The sequence below is a fragment of the Pongo abelii genome, chromosome 4 (assembly GCF_028885655.2).
Source record: "Pongo abelii isolate AG06213 chromosome 4, NHGRI_mPonAbe1-v2.0_pri, whole genome shotgun sequence".
NCBI lineage: Eukaryota > Metazoa > Chordata > Mammalia > Primates > Hominidae > Pongo > Pongo abelii.
In genome coordinates this window covers 147,394,666-147,412,966 of record NC_071989.2, presented here as the reverse complement: position 1 = coordinate 147,412,966, position 18,301 = coordinate 147,394,666, and the positions used below count along the sequence as shown (strand labels likewise).

Here is an 18,301-nt window from a genome sequence, read left to right as displayed (position 1 = left end):
ATAAGAAACCCTTTTAGACTATTAAAAAAAAGTGCTGGGAGCATTTCTGTCATGGTTTAGGTTAGAATTCTATTTGCCATCCCATGTCTTCAAACAGCTCCCCATGTTTGGAAAAATTGAGGCACTGAGCAGGGGTAGCCATTCTCTCCATTATCACAGGCCTGAGTGGAGTGAGTAGACTTTATGGCCTAGATCTCTGCCTCACTTACACTTGGATTAGACACAAGCTTGTTCCAAAAGAACAGAGGAGCTGGCCCAGGAAGCAAGAAGCCGGAATCCTTGTCCTTGTCCTTTGAACATGTAGCAAATGTGTTTCTTCTAGGCTTCAGCTTCCTTAAATTTAAAACATGGGGCTGGAACAAGAGGATGACTGAGGTTTCCTCCAGCTCTAAATTTCTCTACAAGCTAAGGGAATGAGAGGAGGAAAAGGTGAAGAATTACAGCCCCTTGGCCATGCCCCTAATGTCTGGGAGGGCTCACAGGTGCAGGTCTATACCAGGAAGATCATGAGCTCTTGGAGTCATTTCTCTGTATTTCTGTTTGAGTCCTGTCAGTTTTTGAAAGAACCTTCTCTGATGGCTGCCTTAGAAACCTAAGTTCTCCCTCCCTCTTCTCCTTACAGTCCCCATTTGTGGGTTTTTTTGTTTTTTTGTTTTTTTTGAGATGGAGTCTTGCTCTGTCGCCCAGATGGCCTTGTTGTTTGTGTGGTGGTACGATCTTGGCTCACTGCAAGGTCCACCTCCCGGCTTCAAGCGATTCTCCTGCCTCAGCCTCCTGAGTAGCTGGGATTACAGGTGCTTGCCACTACACTCAGCTAATTTTTATGTTTTTTCAGTAGAGATGGGGTTTCACCATATTGGCCAGGTTGGTCTCGAACTCCTGACCTCAAATGGTCTGCCCACCTTGGCCTCCCAAAGTGCTAGGATTACAGGCATGAACCACCACGCTCGGCACTCATTTGCCTTTATTTACCTCTTCACTCCTTCCCCTGAATCCAGGTAATGCCTTAGAGAGACAGCATTAGGCTCTTGACAGCTTGTGTATTACTGGAAGAAGCCATAGGTTGTTCTGATCCTTTAGAACTAAATATTTCTGGGAAAATGAACCTTTTGGGGGATAGGAAGCTGGTGTTTACCTGTTTAAGATGTGTGAAATGCAGGCCCAGTCTCCACGTCTTTACTCATCTTACCAAAGTCACTTCTCCTACACAGAGAGTGTATGTGGTGTGGGAGGGCACGCGGCTTGGTGGCAGCAGCAGTGGGTGAAGGAAGGCAATGCTCGCAATTGCGTCCCACCACAGATGTATTAACCGAGGGGCTGAGGAGAAGCACATCTTCTGCCTGGTACAGGTGAGGCCAGGAGAGGAGTGCCTGGGTGCCTAGGACAGGGACTGGCCAGGGCTTTGGCTCCTTCCCACTCACTGTCGGTTCCATGTGGGACTGATGGGAACATTAAAAAGCTCCTATTCAGCGTCTTCTCTGTGGATGGAGGACCCACTTAACCTTGTTCTCTTCTCTTTGCTTTCCCTGGGAGTGTGTTTGGATTTTCTTTTCTCAGGTGATGGCATTTCCCCCCACCCCAGTAATTCAATTAGTGTAGAAAAGTATGAATATTTATAAAAGTATTTCAAAATGTATAACCAAGAGATTACTTAAAAGTTTTGGTTGCTGGTTTTTGTAATTAAAAATACTCCTCTTGGCTGGGTGCAGCAGTTTGGGAGGACAAGGCGGGTGGATCATCTGAGGTCAGGAGTTTGAGACCAGCCTGGCCAACATGGTGAAACCCCGTCTCTACTGAAAATGCAAAAATTAGCCGGGTGTGGTGGTATGTGTCTGTAGTCCCAGATAGTCCAGAGGCTGAGGTGGGAGAATCACTTGAAACTGGGAGGTGGAGGTTGCAGTGAGCCTAGATTGCACCATTGCACTCCAGCCTGGGTGACAAGAGAGAAACTCCGTCTCAAAAAAAAAAAAAAAGAAAAAAAGAAAAAATACTCCTCTCCCCTTGCAACGGGATCCCAATATCAGCACCCAAATGCAGGACCCAAGCTCCAGCTCATTTGCACCAGCTGCACACCTCTGAGGTCTGGCTGTCATACTCTTTCCTTACTTATGTGGAACTTAGGTTGTTAGCACCATCATTGAGGTGCTAACTCCTGGCGTCCTTCTCCTGCTTTTCATTTGGAGCCTATCTGGACTGACTCAGCTCACTGCCAATGTGCTCATCGAGCTGGCGCTGGGATTGGCAAATAAATGGATTTGAAATTGGTTGGGGAGTTTCTTACATATATCAAGCTCTTGGCTACAGATATCATCCTATTTTTGTTTATTAATCTTTAAACCTAGCCTATATGGTGTCTTGTAAGTACAAGATGGTGCTTTTGTGATTTATATAGACAATACTGTCAGATATTCGGCCATATCCTCTTAATTAAATGAGTGGGTTTTTGGGAACTGGATGTTTTTGGGGACGAGAACATCAATTATATTGTATCCATTGGTAGCTTGGTAGGTTTAAGTGAATCAGTCTTTCCCGGAGTTCCTTGGTTCTTGGAAAAGCTGTCTCTCCCAGCAGATTTGGTTGTTATGGTTGAATCTCGTCTACTTATCCCTCTATTTCCATACAAATTGCTTGATGCCTTTATGTTTTATTATGTCTGCTATTGTTCACCTGTATTCTACAAATTATTGTTTTTTAAGATATGGCCTTCTTAAGCTTTTGATTCTTGGCAAGATGTAATAGACTCATTTCTCCCTATTCCCCCAGGTAAGGGTAACTAAAAACCCTGGACATAATACTAAAAGCAAATGTAGGAAGACTCTAAAACACAGTCAGAAGGCAGCAGACTGGCTAGGGACCTTGGAGCTTGGGGAATGACATCAGTGAGTTCCTTGGATTTTCTTTTTGTCCTCTATATATTTTAGACTGAGTGTTGGCAAATCCCACATCCTGAAAATGTCAACTGGTGCAGATTTTAAAAAGTTATAAGAAAAGCCTGCTATTTCTAGACAAAGAATTGAGCAAAGGGCATCCTAACCGGATAGAAACCTTATTTACAATACCTGTCCTACTCCTGCCAAAGATAATGAAAATCTCCCCACCCCACTTAGTGCCAGTGCAGTGGACATTGAGGTGGGGAGTCTGGATTTCTGCCTGCTGTTTGGTGGTAGTAGCAAGCTGTACTCTGATTCCTCCACCAGGGTCGCCAGGAGCCAAGTGGAGAGCCTGAACTCATATCTGCTCCTGACAGCAAAAAGTGGTAGAAGGCAGTGTTCTGCTTCCTCCACCAAGATGGTGTCAGTGGGAGTTGAGCAGAGAGCTTGACTTTTCATCCTCTGCCCAGTGGATACTCTCTGCTTCCCCTGCTGGTGTATTACCAACAGACCAAGTGTGGACCCTGATTTTCCATCCCTCATCTGACAGTAGCAGGCTGCTTATCCTGCTGGAGTGGTGTCAGCAGAGGCTAAGCAGGGAACTTGAATATCTGTCCTCTGCCTGGTAGCACCAACATGGTTTTTTACTTCTCCCTGATGACATGGTGTCCATTGGGGTGAATGAAGAGTCTGTACTTCCACCCCCAACTTGGAGGCAGTGAGACAGTGTGAGGCAGCATTCTGCTTCCCTCTCTGAGGCAGGGCCAGTGGAATAAGTGAGAAGTATGAACTTCCACCCTCAGGCCAGCAGCAGTGAAACAGTGCTCGATTCTCCCACCAAAGTGGTGTCAGTATAGGCCCAGGGAGGAACCTAGACTTCCACTCCCAGTGGCCGGCATCCAGTGGTGGCAGGTGAAGCTGTTTCCCTTCCCAACTAGAGAGTAGGGGTAGGATTTGGGAGAGAGGGGAGCTAGAGAAAGGGATTTTGCATATGAAGTCCTAGACATCCTATTCAGTGACCCATACAAGAAACTGACCAGAATTAATACAACAAAAAGTTTAGGAACTGAACTATAGTGTGGAATGCTGCCCAGGTTTTTAGATTGGCCTCTGGGTAGCACACAAAGGAAGCAGACCGGAATAGCACTACAATGCTCTGAAAACTAAATTGTCATTGGAGCCACAACCCACACAAGTAAGCCAGAACCGGTATACTAAACCTAAATAGGATGTCTACCTACTGAAAAAGATTAAGTAGGATCTGGAATTTCATAACTTAATACCCAAAATGTCTAGGATATAATTAAAAATTACTTTTCATACCAAGAACCAGGAAAACCACAACTTGAATTAGACAATCAACAGATGCTGTTATGGATTGAATGTTTGTGTCTCCCCCAAATTTATAAGTTGAAGCCCTAACCCTGCAATGTGATGTTTGGAGGTGGGACCTTTGGAAGGTAATTAGATTTAGATGAGGTCATGAGGGTTGGGCTCAAGAGGGATTAATGTCCTTAGAAGAATAAGAGAGACCAGTACTCTCTGTCTCTACTGTGTGAAGACACAGCTAGAAGGTGATTATCTGTAAGCCAGAAAGGGGACCCTCACCAGGAACCACGTTGACTCATTCCTTGATATTGGACTTCCCCAGCATCCAGAATTGTGAGAAATAAATGTATGTTGTTTAAGCTACCCAGTATATGATATTTTGTTATAGCAGCCCGAGAAGACTGAGACAGATGCTAATACTGAAATGACTCAGAAGTTGAAATTATCTAACAAGAATTTTAAAACAACTATTATAAAATTGCTTCAGCAAGCAATTATGAGCACCCTTGAAACAAAGTCTCAGCAAGGAAACAGAAGATAAGAAGAAAGAACCAAATGGAATTATAGAACTGAACAATATAATAACTAAAATTGTAAAAGTCACCAGATAGGCTCAGTAGCAGAACAGAAGACAGAGAAAAGAATCAGTAAACTTAAAGACAGATAAATAAAAATTACACAGTCTGAACAACAGAGAGAAGATAGATTGGAGAAAAAAATAACAGAGCTTTAGGGACCTATGGAACTGTAACAAAAGATCTAACATTTGTGTCATTGGAATTCCAGATGGAGAGTAGAAAGAATATGGGGCTAGAAAATAATCAAGAAACAAGGGCTAACAAATTCCCAAATGTGGTGAAAGGCATAAACTCACAGATTCATAAAGTGAATCCAGTGAATCCAAGTGAACTCCAGAGAGGATAAACTCGAAGAAATCAACACCAAGATACATCACAGTTAAACTTCTGAAAACTAAAGACAGAAAAATCTTCAAAGCAACTAGAAAAAATAACTATAGGGGAACAATGATTGAGCGATATTGAATTTTTTATCTGAAACCATAGAGGCCAGAAGTATGTGGAACATTTTTCAGTTGCTGGGGGAAAAAAATGAACTGTCCACACAGAATTTTATAGCCGTGAATATATTTCAGGAGTGAAAGGGAAGTCAAGACACTTTTAGAGAGAGGAAAATTAAGAAAATTTCTCACCAGCAGACCTACTCTGAAAGAATGACTAAAGGATATTCTCCAAATAGAATGAAAAAAGAATAATAGAAAGAAACTTGAAATATCAAGAATAAAGAAAGAACAATGTAACGAATAAAAAATAGGGAAAATGCAGCCTATCCCTTTCTTCTTGAGTTTTTATTATTTCTAATTTTTAACTTTTAAGTTCAGGGGTACATGTTCAGGTTTGTTATATAGATAAACTTGTGTCATGGGGGTTTGTTATATAGATTATTTCATCACCCAGGTATTAAGCCCAAGTACCCAATGGTTATTTTTCCTGATCCCCTCCCTCTTCCCATCCTCCACCCAATAGGCCCCAGTGTGTGTCGTTCCCCTCTAAGTATCCATGCGTTATCATCATTTAACTCCCACTTATAAGAGAGAACGTGTGGTATTTGGTTTTCTGTTCCTGCGTTAGTTTGTTAAGAATAATGGCCTCCAGCTCCATCCATGTTTCTCGAAAGGATAGATCTCATTCTTTTTTTATGGCTGCGTAGTATTCTTTGGGGTATATGAACCACATTTTCTTTATCCAGTCTATCTTTGATGGGCATTTAGGTTGATTCCATGTGTTTGCTATTTTGACAAATCTGACAAAAACAAGCAATGGGGAAAGGATTCCCTATTCAATAAATGTTGCTGGGATAACTGGCTAGCCATACACAGAATATTGAAACTGGTCCCTTTCCTTATACCATATAAAAAATGAACTCAAGATGGATTAAAGACAACCTAAAACTATAAAAACCCTGGAAGACAACTTAGGCAATACCATTCAGGACATAGGCATGGGCAAAGATTTCATGATGAAGATGCCAAAACTAATTGCAACAAAAGCAAAAATTAACAAATGGGATCTAATTAAACTGAAGAGCTTTTGCACAGCAAAAGAAACTATCAATAAACAACCTACACAGAATGGGAGAAAATTTTTGCAAACTATGCATCCAACAAAGGTCTGATACCCAGCATCTGTAAGAAACTTGAACAAATTTACAAGAAAAAAACAACCCCATCAAAAACTGGGCAAACTGCTGAAGTTTGACCCCAGTGAGATCGAAGTTGTATACCTCGCCGGGCGTGGTGGCTCTCGCCTGTAATCCCAGCACTTTGGGAGGCCAAGGTGGGTGGATCACGAGGTCAGGAGATAGAGACCATTCTGGCTAACATGGTAAAACCCCGTCTCTACTAAAAATACAAAAAAAAAAATTAGCCGGGCGTGGTGGTGGGCGCCTGTAGTCCCAGCTACTCAGTAGGCTGAGGCAGGAGAATGGCGTGAACCCGGGAGGCGGAGCTTGCAGTGAGCCGAGATCGCGCCGCTGCACTCCAGCCTGGGCGACTGAGCAAGACTCCATCTCAAAAAAAAAAAAGTTGTATACCTGAGATGCATAGAGGGTGAAATGGGCGCCACGTCTCTGCTGGCGCAGGTATCATTGCTGGTATCTGGCACTGGCCCCCCAGATTGGCCCCCTGGGTCTGTCTCCAAAAAACGTTGATGATGACATTGCCAAGCCGGGACTGGAGGGGTCTGAGGATTACAGTGAAACTGGCCATTCAGAACAGACAGGCCTTGATTGAGGTAGTACCTTCTGCCTCTGCCCTGATCATCAAAGCCCTCAAGGAACTGCCAAGAGACAGAAAGAAACAGAAAAACATTAAACACAGTGGAAATATCACTTGTGATGAGATTATCAACATTACTTGACAGATGCGGCACCAGTCTTTAGCCAGAGAACTCTCTAGAACCATTAAAGAGATCCTGGGGACAGCTCAGTTTGTGGGCTGCAGTGTTGATGGCCGTCACCTCATGACATCATAGATGACATCAACAGTGGTGCGGTGGAATGCCCAGCTAGTTAAGCACAAAGGAAGATATTTCAATAAAGGATCATTTGACAACTAAAAGAAAAGTGGGCAAAGGACATAGACACTTTTCAAAAGAAGACATACATGTGGGCAACAATCATATGAAAAAAAGCTCAACATCACTGATCATTAGAGAAAAGCAAATCAAAACCACAATGAGATACCATCTCACACCAACTATAATGGCTATTGTTAAAAAGTCAAAAAATCATAGATGCTGGCAACGGTTGTAGAGAAAAAGGAACGCTTATACACTGTTGGTGGGAGTGTAAATTAATTCCACCATTGTGGAAAACAGTGTGCCAATTCCTCAAAGACCTAAAGACAGAAATAGCATTCGACCCAGCAATCCCATTACTGGGTATATACCCAAAGGAATAGAAATTGTTCTGTTATAAATACACACACATGCATATGTTTTTGAGTTTTTAAAATTGTTTGATAGTTGAAGCAAAAATTATGACATGATCTGTTTCTGAATGTATAGTGAGGAATTTTGAAGACAATTAGGAGGAGGAAAGGATTAAACATATTTGGAGGTAAGGTTTCTACATTTCACTCAAAGTGATAAAACGTTGATACCAGTAGATTATGATGTTACTTATGTATATTATAATACTTAGAACAAACATTATTAAAAGCTATACAGACAGTTATACTCAAAAGCATAGGTAATCCAAAAAGGAATTATATAATATAAAATGTACCTTGGTTTGTCACAGGAAGGTGAGAAATGGGAAACAGAGGAACAAAAACTGGAGGAAACAAAAAAAATAAAATAAAACAGTGTATTTAAGCTCTAACATATAAAAATATTACCTTAAAACATAAATGTATAATAATTGTAAAATGTTTTATAATAGGTCTAAATATACCAATTAAACAGATTTTCATAATGAATTTTAAATGAATTTTTAAAATATGCTTTCTACAAGAAATTCAAATATAATGATAAGGACAGTAGGTTGAAAGTAAAAGAATGGAAAGTATATCATACAGATATTAATTAAAAAGCAGGAGTTACTATATTAATATCAAAGTTGACTTTAAAGGAAATTATTAGGAACAAGAGCAATTTACATAATGATAAAAGGGCCAATCCACTAAAATATACAATAATTCTAAATGTGTATGTACCACTTTTATTTGTATATAAAAATACCTGAAGCAAAAACTAACAGAACTAAAAGAAACAGACAAATCCACAATTACAGTTGGGGATTTCAACATCCCTTTCTCAGAATTGCTAGAACTACTAGACAGCAGATCAGTAAGGATATTAAAGAGCTGAATAACACCTTCAACCAGAAAAATTTAATTGACATTTATGGAACATTCCATTCTACAACAGCAGAATATACATTCTTTTCAAGTGTCCATGAAACACTCCTAAAAATAGAGTATATCCTGAGTAATCAAACAAATCTCAACAGTTTTAAAAGAACTGAAATTAGGCAGAGTATGTTCTCTCATTATAATGGAATCAAACTAAAAACCAGTCATAGATAGGAAGAAAATCTCCAGTCAAGTCAAAGAGGAAATCTCAGGGGAGGTTTTAAAAAAAAGATACATTGAACTGATTAAAAATGAAAATGCAATTTATCAGAATTTGCAGGATCCAACTAAAGCTAGAAGGGAAATTTGCTTATATTAGAGAAGAAGTAAGGTCTCATACCTATAATGGAAGGTCCTACTTCAAGAAACTAGGAAAAGATGATCAAAACAAGCTCAAAGCAAGCAGAAGGAAGGAAATAAAGAGCAGAAATCAATGAAATTGAAAACATGAAAACAGTAGAGAAAAATCAGTGAGACCAAAAGGTGATAAACTTTATCAAGACTGACAAATATGGCTGGGCATGGTGGCTCACGCCTATAATCCCAGCACTTTGGGAGGCTGAGGCGGGCAGATCACCTGAGGTCAGGAGTTCGAGACCAGCCTGGCTAACATGGTGAAACCCCTTCTCTACTAAAAGTACAAAAATGAGCCAGGCATGGTGGAGCACAGTTGTAGTCCCAGCTACTCGGGAGACTGAGGCAGGAGAATCACCTGAGCCCAGGAAGCAGAGGCTGCAGTGAGCCGAGATTGCACCACTGCACTCCAGCCTGAGCAACAGAGCGAGACTCCGTTTCAAAAACAAAAAACAATACAAAACAAAAACAAAAAACCCACAAGACTGACAAACACATAAAGCACTAAGATAAAAATTACCCATATTAAGAATGAAACCAGGAATATCATTACAGATCCTGCAGACATTAAAAGGAAAACACAGTAAGAGAATACTATGAACAACTCTATGCATATAAATTTGATAACTTGCATGAAATAGTCCAGCTGTTTTATAAGCACATATTATCCAAATTTACCGAATATGAAATAATACGAGTAGTCCTATAACCATTAAAAAAACCCTGAATTTGTAGTGAAAAACCTTCTATAAAGGAAGTCTCCAGGTTCAGATAGTTTCACTGGAGATATTAACCAAACATTTAAAAATAATTAGCATCAATTCTACACAATTTCTTCCAGAAAATGTAAGAGGGAGGAACACTTCCCAACTTACTTCATGAGGCCAGTATCACACTAATACCTGAACCAGACAGAGTACAAAATAAACTACATAACAACATTCCTCATGAACATGGAAGCAAAAATCCTCACCAAAATTTAGCCAATCAAATCCAGCAATATGTAAAAAGAATTATGCATTATAATCACATGGGGTTTATTACCAGAATGCAAGGCTGGTTCAGTATATGAAAAATAATCAGTATAACCCACCATATCAGTAGGCTAAAGAAGAAAAATCACATCATCATATGTCAGTTAATACACAAAGAGCATTTGACCATATTCAGTACCCATTCATCATAACTCAGAAATCTAGGAATAGAAACCTTGATAACGAGCATTTACAAAAAGTCTGCATGGAATATTATACTTAGTGAAAGACTGAATACTTTGCCACTGAGGTCAGAAACAAGGCAAGGATGTTCACTCTTACCACTCATTCAACACAGTCATAGCCAATGCAGTAAGGCAAGGAAAGGAAAAAATAAAACTATCTCATTTTCCAGATGACATGATTTTCCATGTGTAACTCCCAAACAGCCTCCAAAAAAAAGCCTTCTAGAATTAATAAGTGAGTTCAGCAATGTCACAAGATATACAGACAACACAAATCAATTGTATTTCTATATACTAACAAAGAATATTTGGAAATTGAAATTAAAAACATGTACCATTTACAGTTGCTCCCCTAAAAATGAAATATTTAGGAAAAAATCTAACAAGACAGATATAAGATCTATATGCTCAAAAGTATAAAAGTTGGGTGAAAGATGATGATGGAGTTAAATCAAAGAAGACTTAATTAAATGGAGTGACATACTGTGTCCATGGATTGAAACATTCAACATAGTAAAAATGTTAACTCTCTCTAAATGTATAAGTTTAGTGCAATTCCTATTAAAATCTCAGCAAGATTTTTTTGTAGATGAGCTTATTCTAAAGTTTGTATGGAAAATTGAAGGAACTAGAATAGCTAGAATTTTAGAAAGAAGAATAAGTGGAAGAAAACACACCACCTGATTTTAAGGGTTACTCTATAGCTATAGTAATGAAGACAATGTGGTATTGGTGGAGAGAAAGAATCATAGATCAATGGAACAGAGTAGAGAACCCAGAAATAGACCCACACTAATACACCTGACTGATTTTTGACGGGTGCAAAAGTAGTTCAATGGAAGACAAATAGTCTTTTCAGCAAATAGTGGGCATCCATAAGCAAAAAATGAGCTGTCACCTAAACCTCATACCTTAAAAAAAAAATTAGTTCAAAGTAGATCATAGATTTAAATGTAAAATGTGAAACTAAAAAGAAAAAAAACTTTTAGAATGAAACATAGAACATCTTTGGGAACTAGGACCAGGTAAAGAGTTCTTATAACATGGCACCAAATGTAAGATTTATAAAAGAAAAAATTGATAAATTGGACTTCACCAAAATTAAAAAGTTTTGTTTTGTCAAATACCCTGTTAAGATGATCAGAAGATAAACTACTGTAAGGAAATATTTGCATATCATATACCAGCAGTCCTCATTTTATGTTATGTGGAATTGTAAAAATGTGCACACTGAAACTATGCAAAACAATCTTAACATAATCAAGGGAAAAATTATGATTGTTCCATGATCCTTGAAATGTTTTGCCAGACATTAAAACAACTACGTTGCTATTGGTTATAAGTATATATAGAAATGAAAAAGCAATACTAATATTTCTTCAGCACACTGTAATTTAAAACATTAGAAACATTTAGAATTATGCTGGGCACAATGGCTCACACCTGCAATCCTAGCACTTTGGGAGGATCACTTGATTCTAGGAGTTTGAGACTAGCCTGGGCAACATAGCCCAGAAATGGTCTATGTTTTCTACAAAAAATAGTTTTTTTCTATCCAAAAAAAAAAAAAAAAATTCTTTTTTTTTCTTTCTTGCTTTTTTTTTTTGACAGGGTCTCTGTCGCCCAGGCTGGAGTGCAGTGGCAGGATTACAGCTCAAGTGATCCTCCCACCTCAGCCTCCCGGGTAGCTGGGACTACAGGTGTGTGCCACCATGCCACACCAAAAAATACATTTTTTTTTTTTTGAGACAGAGTCTTGCTCTGTCGCCCACACGGGAGTACAGTGGTATGATCTTGGCTCACTGCAGCCTCCACCCCCCACCTCCCAGGTTCAAGTGATTCTCCTGCCCCAGCCTCCCAAGTTACAGGCATGTGTCACCATGCCTGGTCATTTTTGTAATTTTAATAGAAAAGGGGTTTCATCTTCTCTCTAGTTTCACCTTCTCTAGTTGGCCAGGCTGGTTTTGAACTCCTGGCCTCAGGTGATCCGCCTGCCTCGACCTTCCAAAGAGCTGAGATTACAGGCATGAGCCACTGTGCCTGGCCAAAAAATTCAAATAATTTTTGTGTTTTTTGTAGACACGGGGTTTTACCATGTTGCCCAGACTGGTCTCGAACTCCTGGCTCAAGCGATCCACCCACCTCAGCTTCCCAAAGTGCTGAGATTATAATCTGATTATAATCTAATCTCATTAGAAAGAAGTATGATAATTAGCCAAGAGAGAAAAGATGCTTGCTCTGTGTCACAATTTTTTTGGAGTCAGGGTCTCGCTCTATCGCTCAGGTTGAAGTGGTACCATCACAGCTCACTGCAGTCTCACCCTCCTGGACTCAAGTGATCCTCCCACCTCAGCCTGAGTAGTTACGACTATGGGCACACGTCACCATGCCTGGCTAAAATTTTTAGTTTTTACAGAAAACTAAAAAATTGGCTGGGTATGGTGGCCCACATCTGTAATCTCAGCACTTTGGGAGGCTGAGGTGGGTGGATCACTTGAGCCAGGAGTTCGAGACCAGCCTGGGCAACATGGCGAAACCCCGTGTCTACAAAAAACTAAAAATTTTAGCCAGGCATGGTGACATGTGCCCGTAGTCCTAACTACTCAGGCTGGGGTGGAAGGATCACTTGAGTCCAGGAGGGTGAGACTGCAGTGAGCTGTGATTGTACCACTGCACTTCAACCTGAGCAATAGAGCGAGACCCTGACTCCAAAAAAATTATGACATAGAGCAAGCATCTTTTCTCTCTTGGCTAATTACCATATTTCTTTCTAAGTATGGATGAGCCTCCAACATTTCACCCTTCGTACTTTCAATGTTGTGAAATTTCTCAGAGTTCCTATAATGTGAAGTTTTTTGCCAGTGTCATTTCATCCTTTTTATCACTTTCCTAATTTGTGTCTGTAAGTTTGCCTTTGCTGAGTTCCTCTGTCTGCACATCTAAAGCTTATCAACAGTGGCAGTGTTAACATTCCCACAGTCAGCCATTTCTTCTATAACTCCATGTACATTCAATTCAAATTTCATTGCCAAAGTTACCGCCTTTCATTTATTTGCTGCACTTTCATCTTTGCTGGCCAGTTCTCTTTTTTAAAAAATAGAATTTAAAAAATGTAAATACAGACGGAATCTCACTATATTGCCCAGACTGGTCTGGAACTCCTGAGCTCAAGTTCTCCACTTGCCTTGGCCTCCCAAAGTTCTGAGATTACAGGCATGAGCCACTGTGTATATAACATTTTTTAAATGCCAGAATTATAAAGATGGAGAACAAATTAGTGACAACCAGGGCACAGGGATGTAAGAGAATAGAATGAGAGGATAAAGTATAACTGTAAAGGAGTAGTACATAGTAGATTATGTGATCGTGGTGGGACAGTTCTCTAGCATGATTGTTCTGGTAGTTACGCAAGTCTACATCTCAGGTAAAATTACATAGAATGATACACATACACACATACATGTAAGTGACTATATGTAAAAACTGGTGAAATCCGAACAAGGTGTTTAGTCTAGTTAACAGTATGGTACCTGTGTCCTTTTCTTGATTTTGACATTTTAATATCCTTATGTAAAATGTTAACACTGAGGGAAGCTGGACGAAGGGTACATGACACTCTCTGTACTATTTTTGTTATTTCTTGGGAATTTATAATTATTTCAAAGTAAAAGTGTTTTTTTGTTTTGTTTTGAGATGGAGTCTCGCTCTGTCGCTCAGGCTGGAGTGCAGTGGCACGATCTCTGCTCACTGCAACCTCTGCCTTCTGGGTTCAAGCGATTCTCCTGCCTCAGCCTCCCGAGTAGCTGGGACTACAGGCGTGAGCCACCATGCCCGGCTAGTTTTTGTATTTTTAGTAGAGATGGGGTTTCACCATATTGGTCAGGCTGGTCTTGAACTCCTGACCTCGTGATCTGCCTGCCTTGGCCTACCAAAGTGGTGGGATTACAGGTGTAAGCCACTGTGCCCGGCCAAAAAGTTTTTTTTTTTTTAAGGCCTTCTTGAGAGCCAGGCACACATCGTTTTTGTGAGACAGATGTCACTAGTTTCTTATTGTGCTCACTTGCTTATCATCTCACAGCTCTAGAAAGTGACTCAGCCTTCCCAGACCTCTTTGCTTGGCTTTGGCAGCCATCCAGAGACCTCTAGCTGGGTGCAGGGAGAGCATCTCATGTTATTTTAGCCCAGAGAATCAGGATGTGGCGCCCCATGGATGTGATTGCTCTGCTAGGAGCTTGGTCTTTTTTAAGAGAGGCTGATTCATTTCTTTGGTTGGTGTTTCTATGGAGTGCTTGTAACTGGGGAGAAAAACCCATAGGTAATAGATGAGCAATTTGGAGCTGACAGCTGTTCATCGTCCGGCTTTTTATAAATATCTGTGCCTTTTAATTTTTCTTGGAAGACAGATACATAAACCACTGTGACTTTTCAGACTCTCTTTATAGGCAGTATCTTCTCAAATTGGGAAGAAAACAGTGTCACATGTATAAAATATTTAATTAAAGTCTTTTATTCACCTCTAATGTAACTTCATTTTAAAAGTTTTTATATGTAAGTGGGGTGGGGAAGGATTCAGAGAAAATTGTTTGAGATTTGAGTATAGTACATATAGTAATTTAGCCATTTCAAACAGTTGAACAAATTGTACACCTGTGGTTAGATTGACAGTAATGACAGTGATTTAATTTTCATCAGCAAATTGCTCCTGCTGTGACAGCTCTTACCTATAGTTTTCTATGTCCAAGTTTCCCTAAAATGTTGTTGGGTTGGGTAGGGCAAGGCCAAGATAGTCTATGATTGTGAAAAGTGGAGAAGCAAGGTGTGGGTTATTCTACCTTAGGTCTCAGCTGTTTCATGTGCGGTTTGAGATTGAAGATGAACTTGCATTACTTCCCCTTAACTCAGTGGTTGTGACAAGAAGCCTTTCTATTCTTCCTGAACATTGGAAATCGGACTTGAATAAGCGAACCTTGGAACATCTTGAGTGTGTTTTTAGAGCAGAGGCCTATATAGGTAGACTTTGAGGGCTCTCTTCTCTGGGCATCTTAGAAAGTATTAGTATTTTTGATAGTGTAGATTAGAGAAGACTGTGAGTCTTGGAGCAGCAGTTTTTTGAGGATGGGCATCCATGGTAGACCACAGACATCTTGAGGAGATGTCTCCAACCAATTTAATCATCTCTTTGCTGCTCTCCTTAGGCAAGGCAGGCTGAGGTAAAGCGGCTCTTCCGCCCCATTGAGGAACTGAAGAAAGACTTTGATGAGCTGAATGTTGTCATTGAGACTGACATGCAGATCATGGTACGGCTGATCAACAAGTTCAATAGTTCCAGCTCCAGTTTGGAAGAGAAGATTGCTGCGCTCTTTGATCTTGAATATTATGTCCATCAGGTACTGTATTTCTTCGTCCGTAAGTCAGACTTTTAACAGCTCCAAAAATAAATCCCCCTTCCCTAAGCCCTAAGAAAATAGCATCAACAGCTTTACTTCTCTTCCAGAGCACAGACTATTTTTAATCTAGGCTTATTATCTTTTGTAGTAAGATACAGTCTTAGAGGCCAGAACCAACCTCTTTTTCTTTTTTTGTCTGAGTCAGTCTCACTTGGTCGCCCATGGCGCGATCTCGGCTCACTGCAACCTCCACCTCCTGGGTTCAAGCTGTTCTCCTGCCTCAGCCTTCTGAGCAACAGGGATTACAGGTGTGCACCACCATGCCCAGCTAATTTTTTGTATTTTTGATAGAGATAGGGTTTCACTATGTTGGCCAGGCTGGTCTTGAACTCCTAACCTCAAGTGATCCACCCACCTTGTCCTCCCAAAGTGCTGGGATTACAGGCATGAGCCACCATGCCTGGCCAGCCAACCTCTTTTTCATGTGGAATGTTACCTTCTTTAGTACCTCTGAGGGTACCGCAGAGATAAAATAGACATAGTCCTTGTTATGCAGCTTATAGCCTGGAAGAGGAGGTAATTGAATAATGAACAATTGAACAAATTAATTAAATAATGAGATAATTTAAGATTGTAATGAGGGCTCCAGAGGGTGATGTAAGAATATGTAACTGGAGAACTTAGAGCCTAATCATGGACAATAAGGGAGGCTTCTCAGAGGATGTGACATTTAGGCCAAGCGTTACAGGATGATTGGGGTTGGCTGGGTGAAGAGGGAGGACTAAAACAGGGGATGGCAAACTACTGCCCATAGGTCAAATCTGGCCCAACACCTCCTTTCGTAAATAAAATTTTGTTGGGGCACAGCGACCCCTATTTGTTCATGCATTGTTTATTGCTGTTTTTATGCCACAATGGCAGAATTGAGTAGTTGTGACAGAGACCATATGGCTCACAAAGTCAAAAATATTTACTACCAGGCCCTTTAGAAAAAGTTTGCCAATCCTTAGATTAGAGCATTCTAGCTAGAGGAAAGAACATGTGCAAAGATTCTAGGGCAGGGAAGAGCTTGGTGAGATTGAGGGCCTGGAAAAGATTGGAGTGACTGGAGCACAGTGGCCTGGAGAGGAGCATAGATGAAGTGGGAAGGTTTGGGGGCTGGAGAGGTGAGGTTGGAGATATCATGCTCTTTATGATTTTAGCCTTGATCCTAAGAACCACTAGAGAGTTTGAAGCAGGGAAGTAACTGATCAGACTTATAATAACTAATATTTGTTGAGTGTTATCACATACCAGGCACTGCTTCAGGTGCTCTGTACGCATTAATTCATTGACTTCCATGGCTGCCCTGTGAGTAGGTACCACTATCAATCCCATTTTATAACCGAGGAAAATGAGGCACAGGGAGATTATGTAATTGCTCAAGATCATCCAGCCTAGTGAGTGGTAGAGCTGGAATTTGCAGCAAGGTCTGTCTGACCCTAAACTCTGTGCTCTAAAACTTTTGGCCACTCTGTTTCTCAAAGGCAACTGGTACCTTTTGAATTAAGCTCAAAAGGTGGAGCTAACAAGGAGCCAATAAAAGCCATTGATTTATTCTATAAATAAATCAAGTGTCTACTAACTCCCAGGCACTGTTCCAGGCACTTGAGATACATCTATGAGCAAAATTAGGGCTTAACCTTCTAGCAGAAGCAGATAGACAAACATAAGAAAGAAGTAATTATAAGTAATATGTTTGTAGGTGATAAATATTGTAGAAAAATAAAAACTACAGTGAGATAGGAACTGGCAGCATTGAGAAGGGGCATCTCTGGCTGGAGGAACAGCAAGTGCAGAAGCCCAGTGGTGGGAACATGCCTAGTGTGTTTGAATCAGCTGGAGCTGAAAGCGGGCAGGGGAGGAGTAGATAGAGCTCAGAGAGATAATGGGAGGAAGAGTATAGAGGGCCTGTGGGCCATGGAAAAAAGTGAACTTGGATATTATTGAAGGATATTGAGCAGAAGAATGACATGATCTGACTTACTTTTAAAAGGATTCCTCCAGCTACTGTGTTGAGAATTAGACTGCAGGTGGGGGGCTTCATAGAAGCAGAGACCAGATAGGAGGCTATTGCAGTAATCCAGACTAGGGAAAACAGTGGCCCAGGAGGCTGTGTCATCATAATCAAAGGCTTGTTTGAGATCCTTGTCAAGACATAGATCCTCAATGTCCTCCCATGCACGACGGTGCCCTTGTTCTCTATAAACTGGGCTAAAAGACATGCTTTCTTCCTTTAGGATTTTGCCAGCGTCTGTGGTGAAAGAGGATGAGTATGCACTGTATCCATAGGAATTATGGGGCAGCCTCTTCATCTTCTTTCTCTGCTCATAACTCTTTCTCAGGCCTCAAATAGCAGGACTCTGATCCTCTTAGAGAAAAAAATGAACCTCGGTTCTCTTTCCCCTTTCTAGTCTTACTCTCCAGGGTAAAAACCAAAAACTCCAACAGCTTTTCCATTAGAGATATTTAAAGGATTAAGGATACAAGGGGTTATTTGCCAACTCAGTCCTCCTTTGATGTTGACAGCTTCTATTTTTTCTCATCTTAACATATTTAGATGAATCTTTAGGTATCAGGTCACCATGGGCTCTTGCACATGAAACACCGAAATGACCGGAGAGCTTATCATACCTGGAAGGGCGTGAGTCCACAGGAGGCTTGGGCTAGC

The 18,301-nt window shown here is 40.6% G+C and overlaps 1 protein-coding gene across 6 annotated transcripts in view; it reads left to right on the top strand.

The window, feature by feature from the left end:
* Positions 1 to 18,301, top strand: part of SIL1 (SIL1 nucleotide exchange factor) — a 326,909-nt gene that overhangs the window by 237,382 nt on the left and 71,226 nt on the right. For all 6 annotated transcript variants that reach the window (XM_054556611.2, XM_054556609.2, XM_024247395.3 and 3 more), the window contains one exon: positions 15,400 to 15,591. In XM_054556611.2, the coding sequence (XP_054412586.1) occupies positions 15,400 to 15,591 (192 nt within the window). The remainder of the gene's footprint in view (positions 1 to 15,399; positions 15,592 to 18,301) is intronic.